A 20,570-nucleotide genomic window follows, 5' to 3' on the forward strand; every position below is an offset into this window, starting at 1 on the left:
GCATAAGGTGTCATAATCTGACGATGGACTGATAAAATTCATGTAAGTTAAAAAGGAGAGCCATAGCTCTTACCAGAAACCAAGAGCCAAATGGTGAGGGCAGCATCTAAGTGACTCGTGGTAAAGCATGTAAGAAGGTGTTGAGCGAACGCAAACAAGCCCGTTCGCTACATTTCAGCTACTTATTAAGCCGGCGAAGAAAAACAAAATGAAGGGGGCTGTGGAAATCCTGCTCCTCCCATAACGCATTCCTCCATTAATCATAGGAAAACATGTCACGGTCCACCGCTGCACAGCGCAGACCCAGTCCCGGGCCCGGGCCCGTCCAGATGTGTTTGCTCAAGTCCATCTTATTAACCGCTCCCCTTACTCAGGGAAGATTTCAGCTAAGCCCTAAACTGAAAAATCCATTGAGTGGTGGGGTTAGAGGTGGCCGCAAAATACTGCGACGTCATTCGCCGGCTTAAGAGCTGTCATCACAGAGGGGGCGGCCGGGGACAGCAATGCACTCCTGTGCGCTCCGCCACGCTCCTGGCTATTTTTCTCCAAACGTTCATTTCCGTCATTATGAAAGGCTCTACGTGTGTGCGTGGGTGTGTGCGCGTGTCTTTTTTTTTGATTTTTTGGGAGAGGGAGTGACAGCATTGACCTAGCAACTTCTAAGGATGTTACTGTACCCTACATCCGCCTTACCTTTTAAAGGAGCCCATGATAAGCAGCTTGTTCATCACTGCTCCTTCCACCTCACCAAAAAACATCCCAGTCTGGAGAGGAGGAAGGAAGAGGGACATAGACGACCTTGAGTAGAAACACTTCAAATACAGGTGAAAAACAGCGAATGATATTGCTTGGGGTTTGACACATGCAGCAGTGACAGAGCCACAGAGGTCTTGGAGCGTGTGCAGCAGAGGACGTGTATGAGGTGCAGGTGGTGCTGTGGATGGTGATCTAAGTAAAGGAGGAAAAAAGCTAATCTCCTTTGACTGGAGGAAATTATGCAATGCCAGGTCCCTTCATTCCACTGAGAGTCACAGGACGAGAAACTGGAAGAGACCGTATTATCCATTGACAATAGCCCTTATAATAAAAAAAACCCTTCACTCACTAGCATGATCTTGATCTTATTTTTCCACATCTATTGCACAGGCTTTCCTACTGAAGAACCAACATAACAACGCTTGTTTTCCTATTGGTAAATTAATCTAGTACATAATATAGTGTGCGGTGTGAAAAAAGAACTGGCCAACAACAAAGCAGAAAACTCAATCTATGCATCATTTTTTTTTAAATACCTTCAAAAAAGGGATTAAACACATTATAAATTACAGCTAAATCCTCTGCTAATCTGGACCATCTGGAAGACCTGAACTGCCAAACACAGTGTGTATGTGTAGTGGCTGAATGATCACATTTCTCCAGACCTTGCTTGAAAACATGATCCACATTTATGGAGGTCTTACTGGTTATTTTCAGGGGTGTCTGATACTTGGAGTGTGATATATGAAGGTTTTTGGCATCGCTTAATCCATTATTTACTGTTTCACTGTAAGCAAATGTAAAGGTTGTACATGTGCCGTGAAATAAAGCAATAGCATCATGCAGTATATTCTGAATAATACATAAATTAATCAAACTCATCAGATCAACTGAGCCAATAGCAGTTTTCACACGACCCTATAGGGACAAAATGGGCAGACTCTTCCAGTCTGACAGAAGACCTCATACCTGCAACAGTATTAAACAGAATTAAAGGATCCCTACCTGGGAGTAATCCTCAGACACCAGGATGAATCCGTTGTTGTCTATGAGGTAACAGTTGATGTTCTAGAAAACATCAGAGGAGTGAGTCTGACAGCACAGGCAGGATTAATATAACAGGAAGACGTGAGAAGAAGAGATTTGAGGGAGGCTACCTCATTGTCACAGCTTATGGAGCACTTCCCATCAAGAGCAGCACACTGCATAATGCGACAGAAGGAGAACAGGCCAGGTAAACAAGCAAACCATCTCAAGCACAGATATTTGGAGAAAAAAAAACATGGAAGTGACTTCAACAGCAATTCACTAGCATAATTACAAAAATCAAATAAATAAAAGATGGAACCATGCCATTTTAATCAAACTGTAAAGTCAACAGGACAGCATAAGAAAGATATATCATTTCCTATAGTGCTGGGAGCTATGAGACTAGAAAGCCCACGGTAATTGTAAGAAGGTCTAAGGATTGCAGGCAAAATATATAGAGTAACAGAAAGTTAACCTGCCATTTCTCACTTAGCACTATCTACAGGCAAGGCAGTGTATATTTGGTTCCTACATGGAATGGATTTCATAGCCTTAAACCTGGAACCCAATCCCCATGTTTTCCCACAGTAGTAGTTGTATCATTTCATGACCCTTGCTCTGCAGTGACCAGGTCAACTTTAGAGTTTTCTGAGCCCAGCACAGCCATGTAATGCATTCAAGAAAAGTGAGGCCTTCTGGGGGAAGATAAGATGGCTGAGGTCCTCTGCAGTACGGTAATTTTTAAAATGTGCTCGGGGTGGATGTTATGCGTGTGCATGTGTGTAATGCGTGAAAGCGAGGGCCAGAGTAGGGCAGTGTCCCCAGGGGGAACGGGGGGCCCTCGTCTGGGCGACTGGCCGTGTGTGTTCCTGCGACTGGCACAGCATGCAGCGCCAAGCCCCTGAGTGGGCAGCAAGGCTACATAAATAAAAGAGCAGTTCTGTTTCAAAATCCACTCCTGTACCCCATCCAAATTCCGTCCCGCCATACAGCTCAGCAAGCACTTGAGTTTACCTGTCGGCTCGCCGTCCAGAACTTTCTTTGGAAGAACTCCAGCTTCATCTGGATCCCGACAGCTGTTAGAGATTGGACACAATGAAACATTAGCAACAGACTGCAGAACAAAACACTTTTGCATATGCTGTGTATATCACTCTTTGTCATTCCTGAAGCAGCATGCACTTTATAAAGATGCCGATTTTTTGATTTTAAATAATGCACCGTGCGAGAACGCATTTTTCTTCTGCGTGACAAGCATGGCATAATGAAGTCCTTCCTGCCTCACTGGGTAACATTTCAAAAGGAGGTCCATAAAATTCTCTGCTTGGATGTAAATCTTCCCAAAGGCCAAGGGAGGGCAATCTGTTGTTTAAATACGCTTGAGCGGACGCAATTGAAAAGAGAAACACGCTCAAAACACAAATGGTCGGACAAATGCACTGTTTGGAAGCAGCTTTGCGCAAGCGTGACCCTGGCGTATCCTCCCGCTACCTTTCACAAAATCCATTCAACACATGAAAGGGTGCAGGAATGATGGCTGAACTCTGTTGACTCAAGCCATTCAGATGGATTCACCACACTTCACTGTGACCTCTGATGAGGCCACAGAGGCCATTTGCTTGGCGGGCCAAGAGAGGGCAGCTATGGGCCAGGAGAGAGAAGCCTTCCTGCGGGCCAGACCAGAAAAGAGATGACCCATTTTGAAAGCCAGGAAACACCAGTAACTCCACGGGGTTAGAGAAGCAAGCTATTCCGCTGTCTGTTTCAAAATGGCCATTTTATAGGATTCATGAGGCCAGCCATTCCATACGCCAGGAGAAACCCAATAATTTTTTGAGCTAGGAGAAACCAGTAATTCTGGGGACCGGGAGGGACCAGGCATTTTGTTTGCTGAGAAAGATGTGAAATTCAGCAGGATGAGAGACAGACATCCATCACCTGCATCGTAGCGGGTTAAAGCATATATTTGGAAAGTACTAATACCAAAAACCCCTGGCAGGGAATATGAGGCTTTCAGAAAAGCCTGAAGTATGATCTGCCGCTTTGATAGCACCCCCCTGTCAGACGTGAAGTCTGCGCTGTGCGTTTTGGCTGACTCTGTCACCCTGCAAGCTTAAGGCTTTGCTTTTCCCTCACAGAAGACTTGAAATGTTTACAGTTGCTACATATCATTTCTCATGCACAAAAAATGCGTCTTAAAGTGATATTTAATAAGAAAAAGTAAAGAAACAGAGGATTTGAAGGCACATATGGTCCTAGTATTGCACGGTTTAAATAGCTCAGTGTCACAGATGACGTTTATTTTCGTTTTTTTTTTTTTTTTTTACAGTTGGGCCTGGAAAGTATTTCACAATAAAAAAAAGCTTAGATTTTTTCCCAAAAAAAAAAAAAAAAGTTTTCCAAAAGCAGCACTTATCTCCATTTGAGTAAAAAACCAATCCAGTGCCTTTCAATCTTACAGTCAGTTCTGGCTCTTCAAACAACACAGAATTATGTCTTTTTCATGCACAACATTTGTATTGTCTTTTTCATTCAAACTAGGAAAATATGCAGCTTATGGCATGACCGATTAAGAGTTCTCCAGCACGCTTGAATTTGGCCTTCAACCAAAGGTTCCACGGTCCAAATGATTTGCAGGCTGAATAACATCCGAAAAACATACAGAGTGTGTTGCTTGGAAATTATTAAGTCTTTCTCATAAATATTTCTCATTGGTATTTTCAGCATTTGCCTTTACTCTTGTATTCACAAAACATTTCAATATTATATATAATCAATATTTAATGTTATATAATAACATTAAATATTGATAATTCTAGTAAGAATCCCCTCACATACACCAAACGGCAGAAGTATCTGAGGGGTGAAGGAATGCATGTAGTCTTACCCGGTGCAACTGGAAAGAGATTCATTTAATGTTGTGTCAGTTATCTGACTCCAAAATAATGGTTTAACCTTTCCTCTGTGCTAACTGTTACACACAGAAGGAGACTGCACATTTTCTACAGTAGTGTGGCTCTATATGGATCGCCATCTATCTGGGTAGACGCAGACTTGCCTCTGGTGTGTGTAGCCTGCAAAGATACAATTGTGCATCTTGCTATGGCAGTAGTGTATTGGCGAGTGACTACTGGGTGAAGATGTCCTGAGCTCTATGTGCATGTTAGGACCTTAAAACTGCTAGGTGTGCAGTGGTAAGAGTCAAAGAGGAATGCCAGATTAAAGTGAATGCAATTTATTGTACAGCGTGTTCAATAATAGCAATATACCATGTGACTCATAGGTAACTGGCATTACCTATTGTTCACTTTTGAATGGTGTTCCTAGTCAGCGCCCACTGTGCCACACCATCAAAGACACCAACATGCTCCATATGACATCAGTTTTCCGGCAACACCAAACATGATTACACGGTACTATGGAAAACCTAAGGTTTACATAATGCTGATCCAGTAGAATATTTTGCAACTGCCATAGTCTCTTTATCAAACTCTGCTTACACCCTGTCAGCGCTGTAAACACAATCTGTTTTCCTTTGGGGGTCTGATAAGGAGCACACTACTGTAAACCACCCTATAGTATGATGGCAATGTTGATTGCACATGTCCAAATAAATTTTAGTTTAGGTGTTGTGTGTGTGTGTGTGTGTGCCTTCTGATGATGAATACAGCATCAGTTATTTTGTACCAGCATATGCATTGCACTTATTTGCATGTACAACTATAATTCACAGCATAATGAGTTGTTACTGTCATTAAAACACATCAAGAACCATTCATAAAGCGAGACCCAAATCAGGACCCATGGATCTCTGTTCACCACATATTCATGCAGGATTCACACATGCATACTAAATACTGAGAGCAGCATGAGTGTTTCCTATTTTAATAAGGGACTAAGGGACACAGTATGACACCCATAACATACCGATGCTAATTAAGGAAAATAACCCTAAGGGGTTGACACATTACAATCAGCACTTTCCAGCATTTCAGGTCATGAACAGTGACGGTGGACACAACTGATAAATTCAGAGAATTTCTACTTCAAGTTCAAATATTTAACATGTTCGGCACATAGCAGATGCTCTGATTCAGAGAGAGACACATACACAGCTCACATTCTTTTTCATACAATCCATTCATATGGCTGGATATTTACTGAAGAAATTTAGGTTATGCACCTTCCTCAGGGTAAAGCAGCTCAACTGGGAATGATAATAATAAAAATAATTGTAAGAAGAATGTTATATTTGTACTGCTCCTCATGTTGTCTTCACATTTGATTCACAATTTTATGCAGCCATTAATCATTTCATTATTTAAACATTTTTGATCATTTTAATGCTGGAACATATACATTATGCAGGTCATTTAAAAGGTTTCTTTTTTGTTTTGTTCATTGTTGGTAAATTTGCTTAGTCATTTTTGTTTGTTTCAAGTTGGTTGGAGTGTTCGAGTGAGCCACAAATGGCAAAGGAGATGTAGATAATTTACATTGAAAATAATAATGGCTTTGAGAATTTCTTATGGTAATAGAAATCTTGGTTTAATTAATTTAAATTATGGGCAGGAGTCAGATAACATTAAACCACCCTGTTGTTAGTAAATAGATTTGAGGCCTAAAGCAATTTAATGTGAATTGCACCAGGGCAGAGCAACTATATAAGAACCAATCGAGCAACAATGTATATTGACTACTTATCAATTATTCAAATAAATAAAAAAAGGTTCAGGACAGGTATGAAATTATCGAGCATTATATGCCTCCCCTATTCTGGCCACCACCTGCTAATCAAAGTTATGGACAAAAGGTACTATCGTAGGCCTGAAAACCAGACAAGCATTTTTTCATGGAACAAAATGAAATATACCACCTAATGTGACAAGGATAACTCAACAGGAATAACATTCAAGCAATTCAATACTATTTGGCAGCACAATGAGACACATGCAAGGTGTTTGCGTACTGGGTTACATTATCCTGAAAAAAAAACTTTCTTCACTTGATACTATAATGAAAAAGGCAGACTCACTGGGGGACTACACTGTGCAGAATCTGTTCCAACATCCCTCCACAGCCACTCCCCTTAAAGTTCCAGTGAATAACACTTTAAGAGTTAGTGTTACTTAAAATATCATGCATGTCATCAACATGAAAGGTCAGATGTTCCAAGCCTTGGCTTCAGAGGCCTGGCTGCAGTCCGTCTAATGCAGAGCGGACTCATAGCGCAGTGTATAATCCCACTGGATTAGCGAGCCAGTCTGAAGCTGTAAGAAGAGAGAGTCTCTCGCCAGGCTTATTTCACCGCGTGCAAGAGTTCAAACCATTCTATCAATTAAACACTGATTAACAGTGAGACAATCTAATAAACCATTTCCACTGAGCCCAGGGTGATCACTGCATCACTGAACAGATCTAGCTATCAAGTTTTATTTGAAGTGGTGTCTTTCCTATAAAGCCCGCCAAACACATTGGCAGTTTAAGGTTTTCAAAACTGATCACCACAGAAGCCTACAAGTAAATTTAAACTATCCAAAATAATACAGTGGATTTCATCATTATATCACTGCGAAAAACCTGCCCCAGTGGACTTGATAGAACTTTAACGCTGATTTATGGCTCATTTTCATATTTTCCTTTCCACAGGGATAATTACTCATGCAACAGTACATCAAAGAACATACAAAGAACATATTATTTTATTAAATACTGCCAGATCTGGGTTAAAAAAAAGAGCATTAGCTTTTCACATGTTCACAATAAGCATGTTGACAGGAGGCCATCTTTAGTATTATCTCCAAATTCATTATTTCCACTTTTTGCAAAACTGTGGTGAAGACCAGGTGAGGATTACGTGAAATGGCCAGAACTCCACTCACACAAAATAGCAAGAAAGTGAAAGACGGTAAAAAGAGAAGAGCGGAAACTTTAAGGAGAGATTAGCTGTTGAGTATTACTGTCACTTCATTACACAGAGGTTCAAAGAAGGTGTCAGTGCAGGAGCATTTAATCTGTGCACAAACTAGCATGCAAATAAGACTGTCGCACTAGTTTTCTGATGTATGGGGAAAGAAATACTGAATTTAAAGCCCCACTAATTTAATGCATTTCATATTACCGGTAGAAGTGATTACAGATGGAAATGCAATCCGATGGATTAAGGATTTGATCTCCGGATGTGATTACATTAATGGGACGAAGGTCACATGCATATGCACCAGTGATTGCATCAAAGTATTTGTCATGTCCTGAAGCCTACGGAAAACATTAATTAATCATTTCATTGTAGCAAAAATCAAAGCATATTCACCTCCTAGTTTACACATTTTGAATAATCCTAATCCTGAACAAAACAAACAAGCTGTACCATTCAAGACTCATGGATTGTGTGCATACTGCCAGAAAACCCACATATTGTGCCTGACAATATGCAGCAGAGCCTGCAATAAACAAGAAAATATCTGCTTATATATAGTAAACCACTACTGCAAAATATGTAATAAACCATCGCCACTGTAAAGAGGCAGATGGAAAAGCTTTTCTTGATACAAGACATAAGGCAAAAATATTTCTACATATAAACAAGAAAAAATCCAGCAAATTGTTAAAATGGTGAAAGAATGGTTGTATACAATATAAAACGGAGCAAATGCCCTGTCTGATGTCATTAATAGCTTTGTCCAGGTCAGTATTAACTGGCTATATCACATAGCCATGCGCAAAGAGTTTATTTATAGAATACACAGAAACACTCCTTTCTGGCAGCGGGAACACATGCTGATATATAATACAGAACTCAAAAGTAAGTGAGTCTGTAAGCAGTAGTAAGAGTCTGTTAAAGTGGGTTGGAGACAGGTGAAGTGGGATTAGAGTATAATTTGTCTCACATTATCCTGTCATGCAGACAGAAGATATGGGAAGATAACCTGTTTTTATTTCTTAGCCCACTGAAGGGAATTAAAAAACTGAAAAGCTTTGACTGTGGCCTCCAGGAAAAAGGTTGAAAATGCTGTGCCTTTGTGTCAAATGTGCACACAAAAAACAACAAACATATGGCTGAAACACACCTGTGTTCAATGAGCATTGAATCCTGATCCAGTGCTAAAGAAGTTGAGAGAAATTTCATGTGACAGTCACTGAATTTAACCCAAGCCAGCCCAGAGATGCATACAATCCTTAAACCTTTGTCCAGTTTGATCTTTTCCAAAGACAGTCCTACATGCATGTTCATAATTATGTTTCTCAGTTTTTTCAATGCACTGTATGCATTCCATATTCAGATTAGTCTTTTTGGTGACAAAGGTGAAAGGGGGTTTCATTTCTGCTTGTGCATGTCCTGTAATGCAAACATTTGTATTTTTTTATTTATTTTTTTGGTGGCTGTGTACATTAATTTGCAACCTTTATAAGGACATCTTATAAAGGACATCTTCAAAAATCTCGCCAATTTTTTTCCCTGAACACTGCTGAACAACATACACAGCCTGTGCTTCAGATAGCACTGTGTGTAAAATACTGTGAATCCTGTCCTGCTGAAATTTGCACAATAATCATAAGAGTATTATATAAAATTACCACATCACTAGAGTAAACAATTCCACACTGGGCATATGAACACAATGTAATGAAAGAACATTAGTACTTCTAGGCATGACATGGTAATGGACTGGAATTAGACAGATACTGAATAGCAAAGCTCTTGTTCCCTCTTACAATCAAAAGTCATAGAAATGATGAGCCTGTGACATGACAAGCTGTCAAGTGCCAGTATGACAACTCCCACCTCAGGCAACATCAAGCAGACGTAACGTGCCATGAGAGTGTGTTTTCTGTACCATGTACATGCCCTGCTAGCTCTCTGCCCATTGTCTGAAATCATCTGCGCGTGATCTCATCTGACCTTCCTGACACTAATGACCACACTGGGACTGAGGATGAGATTTTTTGTTTGTTTGTTTACTTTTGAAATTAAGACAGATTATTGGAAAAAAACTAAAGCCTGGAGCTATTAGATTGTGATTTGCAAAGCACAGCTGTCCACTGGAAGCAGCTGACACACTGTCACACTGTATGGCCCACTGGGCAGAGCCAAGGAAGGGCAAAGAGAGAGAGAGAGAGAGTGAGTGGGAGAGAAAAAGAGTGTGTGAAAGAGAGAGGGAGGGAGAGCGAATGAAAGAGAGAGGGGAAGAGAGTGAGTGGGAAAGAGGGAAAGAGAATGAGCAGGAGAGAAAGAGAGAGAGAAGAGGGAGGGAGAGAGTGAGAGACAAATCAGTGAGAGAGAGAGAGAGAGAGAGAGAGGAGGGAGGGAGTGAGTTAAGCCTCACGATTCAATTCACAGAAAGGCTGGCAAAGCACATAACTGATCCAAAGCCAAAGTTAACTGCTGAGATGGGGCAACGCAAACACCTCTGGGGTAAAATGGGGGTGCAAAGCTAATCTATGAAGCTGTCCTGGAGAACACCAGTTTGATACCTGACCAAGGAGTGCATTCTTCAGACGCCACGATAGTCAAGGGGTCGAGTGTAATACAAAGACTTGCATCAGAGAACTGTCAGCAATGACAGGTAGGAGCAACAGAATTTTTGAAAGGTTGAGCTTCAGGTATAAAATGACAGTTGACCATAGCCTTCTTTATAATTATGACTATATGCAATGGAGGTTGTAATATAAGCAGGACCTCATATTATAGCGTTATAATATCTGCAGCACTAGAAGTGGTAGTGCACTAGCAGTAGCAGCAACAGTAGTCATATTACCAACAGTAGGAGCTTCCGTGGTATGGTATGTGTAATAGGAATATTGATATCATCACTGTTGTTTTGGATGTACTGTGCCCCTTGTTGTTGCATAATTCTTATATGATTTGTATACTGAAATAAGACAGTAATGTATTTATCTTTGTGGAAATAATAAATCCCTCAGCCCGGAATACTGGGCATTTGTATTCTGATTGTCGTACGAAGACAAAACACTCTTATTTACTTCCTACAACTATTAGCTAAAGGATGGCTTCTGAAACACTGAACAGCTGAAATGACTTCAATATGATGCCGTATTGAATATCATGTAGCCTCTTGCTCACCCCATGAAATACTTTAATTATTCCACTAAACAGATGTTTTTGCTGGAGGCAGCCAGGGTCGTGTATGAAAATAACGGTTGCAGCGCTAAGCTAGCCCAGTTTTTGGGGTCGCAAATATCTCAATCTTTGCATACTTTCCCAGAATTCCTCACGCCAAGTAATTGACCTGGGCTTGATCAGCGCTCCAATACTGACGGACCGAGACCCAGAGAGTGGAATTGTAGTGTTGCAGGGTAGGGACATGAGAGGAAAGCCGCAATAATGAGGGAAGACACAAGGAGATACATCCACAGGGAGGAAGGAATTACTGCATACTTCATCCATCCTGTTACACTGTGTAGTCTCTCTAAGACACAAGCTGCAGTCACACAGGGACTGGACAATGTTGCCCTTTAACCCCACACCAATGCCTTTTAACCTCAACCCCCTGTAAACACTGAAAAATACTTGCAAACATACTTACCCCTTGACCTTTAGCATGACCATTACAGCATGAAGCTTCTGCTCTATGTTCCCACCCTCACTTCCACTTCCAGTAGCCTAAGAGAACATATCACTTTTCAACTGCGTAAACTTAACCCCAGCTCACAGTAGTGGACCCCTATCAATACCCCCTCTGTGTAATAACCTAAACAAAGCTATTTTTAAATGAATTTATTTAAAATGAATGGCCCATTTTGATCATTTAAATATGACACATACAAAACTACAGCAGTAGGCTGCTGCATAATATGGCTTGATGGCCAATGATTTAACCAAGAAAACTTATTTTTATCATTATCTTTACTGTATATATGCAAAAGGTACTTGTACTTTGTTATACAATACATTTTATATCATAGTTCAGTAGTAGATGGCAAGAATACAGTATGCTGCATCTTGCATCAAGACTTAAAAGATAACATGCACTTAATAATTTCTTCCACTGATTTTTTTTTGTTTTTAAATTTTAAGGTAACTGTGGTGAATTTTTCCTCATTTTGAGTAATGCCTGAACTATTTATGGAGCTTATGGATTTTTGACTCAGCATTAATACAGGGTAAAAGATAGATGTCAAAAAAATGTTGACAGATATAATATGTAATGTAGTTAGCCATCTTTCGCTGAGGTTGTTCGTGCAGAAGCATTTTGAATCAAAATGACACTGTTTTACACAATCTATTTAAGCAGTGTTACAACTATTTTATAAAAAATTGTTTATAATTGCCATAGTTGTCCGTATTATAATGTATTATAATTTATTATATAATAAAATAATAAAATCTAATTTTCATGTAACTTTAAGTGAAGTCATACTGACAACTGTAAATATCAACAGAGACATGATACATGCTTGTATTCCAATCCAATCCAATTCCAAGTTCATTGTAATCATAAAAACACCTATTTGGGTCACACTCTCAAAACATTTCTAAAAAGGAGTCGTACAATATGGATGGATAGTATAATCACTTTGCAGTATAATCACGAAGTGGTCAGGTTTAAGCTTCTGCCCTGATGTGTGTTTTGACTATCAGACGGCAAGATTAGTTTACCACAGTTTGCAGCAATGCCAAAATTCTACAACTCCATTATTCACGCACAATATTAACCAGCTGTGTTGAACTTGTTCATATGAGAGAATATGGCAACCACCATGATAAATAATATGGAATTTTCATCTCAGGGCTAAAACATATACCATAGAGACCCAGAGAACAAAAAATAGACCATATATTTTTGAGAGGAATTCTTCCAAAGGGAGTGCATTCTAAGTCACTGGTTTGCCCTTGAACAGAATTCTATATGCTAATCCCATGAAAGATTCTTCTCTCAGTGACACAAAGAGCTAGGAAAAGCTCCTGAATGTCAAACGCATGGAAATGTGTAAATGAACAGTGCCAGCAGCAGAGTGAAAAATGCTTCAATTAACCTTCATAGTCACAAATTATAGCACCAGCAACATAATATACTAATAGCAGTAATCGTATTTGACGTGAGCCAATTATGACATTTCCTCATATCCAAAGTATGTTAATACTACTCACAGTGAATCAAGTTGATACACAGTGGTTATAGTGGGAGAAAATAGATGATCTAGCTACAAGTTACTTTTTAAAATGTATTTATTGCAAAACAATGATGCTAGGTTAAGCAATTTCAAAAATATATAGAAACTTAGTGAAAATTGGACCTACGTATATGACAAACATCCCCAGACTACACTCTACAGATAGAATTCCATCAATTACCATACAGTAGTTCTAGTGTCCAACAAAATCCACAGTTTGGAATGAAAAGCAATGTAGACATCTGTTCCACAATCGACAATATATCTAGCATTCCACCATATTTGTTGCACATTCCATTCTGGACTCTTCTGCCAAGACTTCTGTAAAAGTACAATATGGACAGACAGCCTCTTTTTAAAGAAAACAATGAAGGGAGAGCTATTGCCTTTTGCTAATTAAAAAATGCAATTAAATTCTAAAATGAACCTCAAAATATCACAATTCAGATAAAAGTAAATCCCATTAGTTAACACATAATGGCCCAGTGTATTTATTATCAGTCATCAACTGATTATGGTGTATGAACACACACAAAACCATTATTATCAATTAAATCTATAGTTATCTCAACAATGATAGTTACAAAATGAAAGGCAGCAATAACAGTGATAGCAACCCAATTCTTTTCTGAGCAGGGGGAATTTTTTGGTGTCTGTTAGCCATCCTGGTGACCCAGTGCACCGCTGCGTGTCCCAAGGAGTGCGAGTGTAACCCAAAGACCAAAGTAGTGGACTGCCGGGGGCGGGGCCTGTACGACATCCCACGGAGGCTGCAGCTGGACACCCAGGAGCTGTACCTGCAGAACAACCGCATCCGGGGCCTGGGCTCTATGGCTTTCCGTGAGACCCCGCTGCTCCGCGTGCTGAACCTGGCCAACAACTCCATCACCAGCATCTCCGCCAACAGCTTCCAGGGCCTTCGCAGCCTGCTAGTGCTCAACCTGGCCAACAACTCCATCCGCGAGATCGACCGGCGCCTCTTCAACCCCGTCAGGACCCTCTCGGAGCTCAACCTGTCCCACAACAGCATCGCTGGCCTGCCTGCAGCCCTGGCTGACAGCGTTGGGAACCTCACCTCACTCTCCCTCTGCCACAACCGCCTGCAGCGGCTGGACCGGGGGCTCCTGGAGTCTCTCACCAAACTGCAGGCCCTGTTCTTCCACAGCAACCCGTGGAAGTGCGACTGCCAGCTCATCGGTCTGAAGCTGTGGCTGGAGACCTTCCTCTTCAAAGGTAATGATGCCACCTTGAGGCAGTTTTAAAAGCCCTCACCTTCTCAGTATGTAAATCATCTCTATTCTAAGCTGCTGCAGGTAAAAGTAACTTGGAGAACCCTGCAATACTGATCTGCAGAGGGAAAATCATGAAGTGATATTGCGTAGATAGTGTGACACAATGTCACAAACTACATCAGAACAGTCCAACCACAGAGGGGTATATCCTGTCTGCACCAAATGTCACTTCTCGGAATCCTGTGGAAAAGAGCCTTGTTCTTAGGAATGACAAAGACAGCTGTTAACTGGCCACAGAAATGTATCTCTTCCCAGTGGTAGAAATTTTGAATAGATATGTACATGACTGCTAAGTAGATAGCTTCACTTTGCTGGCAGTAGACATGAATATCAATAGTAGGAACCATCAATGGCAGATGCATTCTGTAAGTAATGTTCAGAAATCAAGATCAGACAGTACAATGGCAAAACCTAATACAAAATCTGGGCTTTTGTGTAGTGTATTGCTTCGTATGCATACTCAATACCCTCATACCCTTTGGAAAGTGGGATCGTACAGTCACATTTTCCAAACTGTACCAATATCTCCTCGGATTTTGCTTTGTAATTTATTTATTTATTTAATGTTTATTTGATAGGGACAGATACATTTAAACATAGCTTATTGACAAACAATATCCAATGCAATGTATCACAGCATTTATAGCATATGCTAATGTCCGATGCTTGTCCCTATTCTGAAACAAATGACCACTGTGATATATGGAAATGCAGGAAATAGCAACAGATGCATGATTAAGCATCAGTTTTATGTTTTATGTCCATTTTTTATGTCCTGTTATCTGATTGGGTGAGAAGAAGCTCAAATCATAGAAACATCAAAAAAACTGCTCACTACAGTCCGCTGTTCCCTTTTCCAAAAATGAAAACATATAGATGCAAACAGAGGATTTTTTAAAAGTCTAGCTTTAGGTTTTAACAATAAGAAAATTCAAGGAAAACATGTTCACTATTGATACAACATTAGATATGCTTGACTGAGATTCAGTAAATGAAAACATATGCGATGAAATGGTTAGAGCTGGGATTGGCCCTCGAGCCACAGTGTTATGTCAAACTCTGCATAATGAAGTGCAGAGTATCTCAGGCACATGGTCAACCACATGAATTCAGTGTAACAATTGATTTACCAGCGTAAAGAAGAGCTGTCACCCCAGGTCTAGCCCAAACTTTTGACCAATAATAACCTTGTTGCATGTGCTGTGTGACACAACATACAAAGTGGCCTTCATACAGCACTGCCCAACATACTTTTTTTTGCGTGGTCAGAGAGCAAATGCAGTGTAAACCACATAACTGCAAGCACCCCACTGCACCCCCTCTTTCAAATGGAATGCAGTTTGGATGACAGATTAAAACTGCTAGTGCCAACCAATTACAACAGCCTGGACAGGGCTGGAATCTGAACACATGATTTTCATCAACTGAGTGATGTGGATGCCTCCCCACTGCAGCTGTCACTGTAATCTGATACATTAACTCTTTTCTTTGTCACCATGATCAAAGAAAGAAATGGGAGAATACTGCCCTGTCCTTATTTATGATGTATTAAAAAGGTATTATACCTCAGTTTTCCTACATAACAAGTTGTAAAAATGTGGATCCTAAGCAAGCTATTTAATGGTATTTTTTATGTCATTATTTCTGAGATTTTGTTTTTATGTGCAATTCTCTAACACTGCCAGTATTCCCAGATATCACTGCATTCTCAGGGTAGGATTTTATCAACCAATGAAGCCTATAAGAATTTTTTTTAATTCCACAAAATTTCACTGAATGATTCTAGAAATGCTAATTATTGTACTGAATTATTATTATGCCACAGGACAGATCTGTTTATCACTGACACAAGTATATGTTGCAGAGGACTATAACAGCACGGCATATTGCTGACCTATATTTTCAATGTGCTGCATTTTTTTTTTTTTCCAAAAATGGTTCTTGGTTTGAAATTCAAATGAATGCTTATGATAGATAATTTAATATATACATACTGATGAACTGTGTGATAAAAAAAATAAAAAAAACATTTCACAAGGGAACAGCCGTCCTGCTGCCAACTTAAGAGTTTATTATATTTGGGCTTTTCTTTCAGCTGTCCTTGCTTGGCTTTAAAGACATAGTTCCAGAAATAATTGCAGAGACTTGATGATGCATCTTGTTCTCATTAATTATGCTTTACCTTTTGTATTTCACTGCCATCAAGTGAAGCAAGATAATTAATAGCACAATTAACCACTGCTGAAAGGACTATAATTATGTTTCAGAAAGAGATTTCACACCTAACTACATTGAAAAGCTTTATGCCAAGACAGTCATTTTAATCCTGGCGCTAACATATCTGGTTCAACGTCCTTTCTAGAAAGTGTACACACTAACATCTGAGTATTTAGCTTCAAACCGTGGTTGACAAGGACAAACAGTTTTTATCTCCCCTGGTCGCAGGCTATGCCCTAAGTAATACAGAGGTGTATTAGTCATCGTCTAGTCTTGTGTGAGGATCTGATGACATCCCTAGAGGACATGGACTGACTTCATGTGGCTAAAATCAGTATCTGTAAATAAAGGCTTGGCTAGAGCTTGTGTGTGGTACTGAGCTTACAGTTTGAATATTTGCTCATTAAAAGGTTTGGTTTACTGCCATAACATGCGTTTACCTAAAGTCCACATTCATTTAAATGTCTTCTTTTTTGCTTCACCTTCTTCCATTGCAGGGGGAAAGATTGACGAAATAAGGTGTGCAAAACCCGAAGACCTGAAGGAGCGAGACCTCCAAAGGGTCCCTTACGAACTGTTCCACTCCTGCCTGACGACCAACTACAACTACCTGTTTGCCAAGATCCAGCACCTGGATGCCGAGCACCGGCACCTGCACACCCACGGCCTGGGCGAGCGGCCTCGCGAGGGGCCGCCCGAGTGCGAGTCCAAGCAGCGGCCGCGGCCGGCCAACCTGCGGCACGCCATAGCCACGGTGGTCATCACCGGCGTGGTCTGCGGCATCGTCTGCCTCATGATGCTCACCGCCGCCATCTACGGCTGCGCTTACGCCGCCATCACGGCCAAGTACCAGCGGGAGCTGAAGACGGTGGAGCAGACGGCCCCCTCGGAAGAGAACGGGAGCACAGAGGAGAAGGAGCCGCTGGACAGCTCTGTGCCATGAGGCTCTCCTTCAAACGCGTAGGAACTACATACAAGTCTGCATACCATAGATAGCGTACAGGAATACATATGTACCCATCAAGCTAATCCTTATTGCTCAGAACTGCCTCATGGGCTGTGTAGTATATCAGCCTAATGCGATCGGAGGTGCTTTTTTGGAAACTGCAGTTATACACTAAACAAAGTGTCTACCAAGACTTGACTCTTACACCAGCTCTCTCGTCCAAGAGACATAACACTGTGATGAATGTTGATGTCAGTTTATGGAATCACAATTGCCCTGTTCTTGACAGTACAATGACAGTATGTGCATATCTATTTTAATAGATAGCGATCTAACACCCAAAAGATACAAAACTGAAGGGCAGTCAGGATTGTGAAGCAAATATTTATACCTCATCCTATCATAAGACACCTCAAGGAAAATCCTCTAATCTATCAACAGCATACAAACTTACACATACCAAAACAATTGGACTGACAGTTGTCCATAGACCTGTAATTTAAAAATCAAGAGAAACCATCTGTGGTTTACCACGTCTAAGATAAATATAAATGATTCAATCCATTCCATTTTTCTAATGCACTAAAGGATGAATTTACAGGGAAAATCCTTGAAGGTAAACGGCTCCTGAAAGCTCTAACGTTGCACTGGATGTTCTTTACTCTTGACCTCTGGACAGACTTAAAGTCATTCTGATCTGTTTAGCACAACCAGGTTTAAGGTCTAATTAAGCAGCGACTGCGACTGGAGTATATTTTCTGCAGGCAAGCAGTGGGGGTTTTGGGGGGTTTGGATTTGAGAGGGTATTTTGAATCCCAACATTTTTCCTTAAAACATAGATTCAGGGATTCGTTTGTTTTCCTAACCCCACCCCTGGCACAATACTCTCAAATACAGTAAAAACGCAAGGAAGCATGCCAACTGCGAGCTTCGCAGATGGCCACGCACAGCAACATGTTTATAATAATGATGTTAACTCTGAGAACATCCCAGCTACAGGAGAAAACATCGACCGGGCCAGGGAAAATTAACAACGAGGTACAAAATGATTCAGAATCCCAGTGAATGGAGAGACAGCATTATCCGTTTTATATAACCGTGGAGCGAAAGCCCCCTATAGATTAAACAAAGGGCAGAAAGATTACAGGCCGAATGTGCAATGACTATTAAAGACAATCCCACCCTGAACGTGGTCTGCCATGCGAGATTAGATTGTTTAGACTTAGTACCATACTGCATTGTGTGAATTATAATTGTTGGAATTGCTTCTGAAGAGGCATAACCACGCCAGTGTGCACAGCCTCCCCCTCTTTGACTTTTATGTCAATTTTTCAGTTAAACCTTTTTGTTTATGAAATCTGAAAGAAAATTTGAGACGTGATGGGCTGAGACAGACTCTTAAAATGATACATTGGGTCACTCAGTGTTTCTCAAAACCATTACATCAAGATCAACCCTGAGGGGGAAAGCCAGAAATGATATAGAACACATCAGTATCTGCACAAATGACAATATTTATAAGTGGCCTGCAGTCCACTGGACAGATTGAGCGAGAATAACAGAGCAAAAAATCTGAGGGGCCTGATCACACTGCTATCTATCATTTCTAGCACCCTTCCACCCAGTCACAACCTTTGTGTACAGAAAAACATTCTAGCCTTCTGCACTCTGATAATAATTAGAAATATCAGTAATATCTTTTATTAGGCATATTGAACAATACATTGTAAAACATCAACAGTAACTGAGCAAGCAGCCTGTGACAACGCATGCTTGATCTAATGGTATATTTGGTGGTTTCTGGAGGTTGTAACAATCTCCTGCATGCAAAACAAAAGGAATGAATACCTCCAGGTCTTTCTGCGATTTAAATTGCCACGGCAACACTACACATGGCTCAGTGGCTGCATTTCTCTTGGTATGATGTCATTGAGCTGTCGAATTAAGTTAATGATACTGAATATTCATGCCACACAAGTGCACTCAGGCAGATGGGCATTCATGGTCCAGCTTTATGAAGATTTTATCCAATGAAGTTCAATGAAGCCATAAAAATGGCCTAACACTATGTGCAATCTAGGATGATGGAGCAGCAATCCTCATTGAAATGCTATGCTTCATTAGCCCTGAAATCCACGCTATGATACGTCATGGTTTGTAAATTCATTTGTCTATTTGCATAGTCATTCATGCAACATTGTGCAAGTATTGAAATCCTTATTGAAATCATATGTATTTTTAAATAAATGGTTTTGTTGAAGGTGAATATTTTCACCACCTCTTAGTCCTTTTTATGATGTACAATTTGTGTTGAATAAAATTATTGCAGAATATTTATGTTATTTGCTAATAAAACTATATATTAGAGTAAAAATACTCCCAATGACCACCTAAATTACAATTTGATTGTATAGAAGAAACAACTAGTATCAAAGCATTTTCTTAAATTGCTATGTATAATACCAATACAGAGTAACAGGCTATTGTTTCCCCATATTGTGCGAGACCTGAATATTTTTTCTGTTTTGCAGTCAGTACTGTGAGGGCCATATCATATTTTGTGCTCCATTTTGTGTGCAGTTTTGTTTGCAGTGTGCAGTGCCAGGTTTGTTTCTGAGTACATTATGGTGTTGCCCAGATGTCTAAGACGGTGCCTTCTGTGCCAACCTAGCCTGGCTGCCCCCTGGCCACCACTTCTAACATTGTTTTCATGTGAATGGATTCAGACACTGTACATTAATCCTCTTTTCTCCCTCTCCCTCTTTCTCTCCATCTCAGTTTCCGTACTCCACTCTCCCACTAGTGAATATAGTTCTGCTCTCTCTATGTCTGTCTATCATACTCTTAACAAATCCATGCATTTACAATTAAAGAATAAAACATCATACTGAAGAAAACTAATCTTGTCCCTTCTTTCATATATATTTTAATTGTGTTCTGGAATAAAATTCCCCAGATTTAATAGTAATTCTTTTCTCCAGAGGATGTTTTTCCAGGTCACCCATATGCACATAGAGATCTTTATGGAGCTGTTGTTCGATGGCAGAACTCCATGTGCTAATATAAGAACGGTGGCCGCGATGTCCTCATAAACAAGTCAACTCGCGATAGTGCATCACAGAATTAGGAGCCAATGACAAAATAAAACACGACACTACCGGGAAGGACAAAAGCTAGTCTTACAGGCGGACATT

At 40.4% G+C, this 20,570-nt stretch overlaps 2 protein-coding genes across 4 annotated transcripts in view; one reads left to right on the forward strand and one right to left on the reverse strand.

Moving 5' to 3' along the window:
• Positions 1-20,570, reverse strand: part of cacna2d3a (calcium channel, voltage-dependent, alpha 2/delta subunit 3a) — a 182,387-nt gene that overhangs the window by 20,006 nt on the left and 141,811 nt on the right. For all 3 annotated transcript variants that reach the window (XM_064298291.1, XM_064298290.1, XM_064298289.1), the window contains 4 exons: positions 2,800-2,861; positions 1,914-1,958; positions 1,762-1,824; positions 694-764 (listed from right to left, as the gene is read on the reverse strand). In XM_064298291.1, coding sequence (XP_064154361.1) covers positions 694-764; positions 1,762-1,824; positions 1,914-1,958; positions 2,800-2,861 — 241 coding nt within the window. The remainder of the gene's footprint in view (positions 1-693; positions 765-1,761; positions 1,825-1,913; positions 1,959-2,799; positions 2,862-20,570) is intronic.
• Positions 9,927-20,277, forward strand: LOC135234102 (leucine-rich repeat and transmembrane domain-containing protein 1). Its single transcript, XM_064298298.1, has 3 exons — positions 9,927-10,352; positions 13,558-14,154; positions 16,928-20,277. The coding sequence occupies exons 1-3, from the start codon at positions 10,346-10,348 to the stop codon at positions 17,371-17,373; spliced, it is 1,050 nt and encodes a 349-aa protein (XP_064154368.1). The 5' UTR covers positions 9,927-10,345; the 3' UTR covers positions 17,374-20,277.

This window comes from Anguilla rostrata, chromosome 11 (assembly GCF_018555375.3).
Source record: "Anguilla rostrata isolate EN2019 chromosome 11, ASM1855537v3, whole genome shotgun sequence".
Lineage (NCBI taxonomy): Eukaryota > Metazoa > Chordata > Actinopteri > Anguilliformes > Anguillidae > Anguilla > Anguilla rostrata.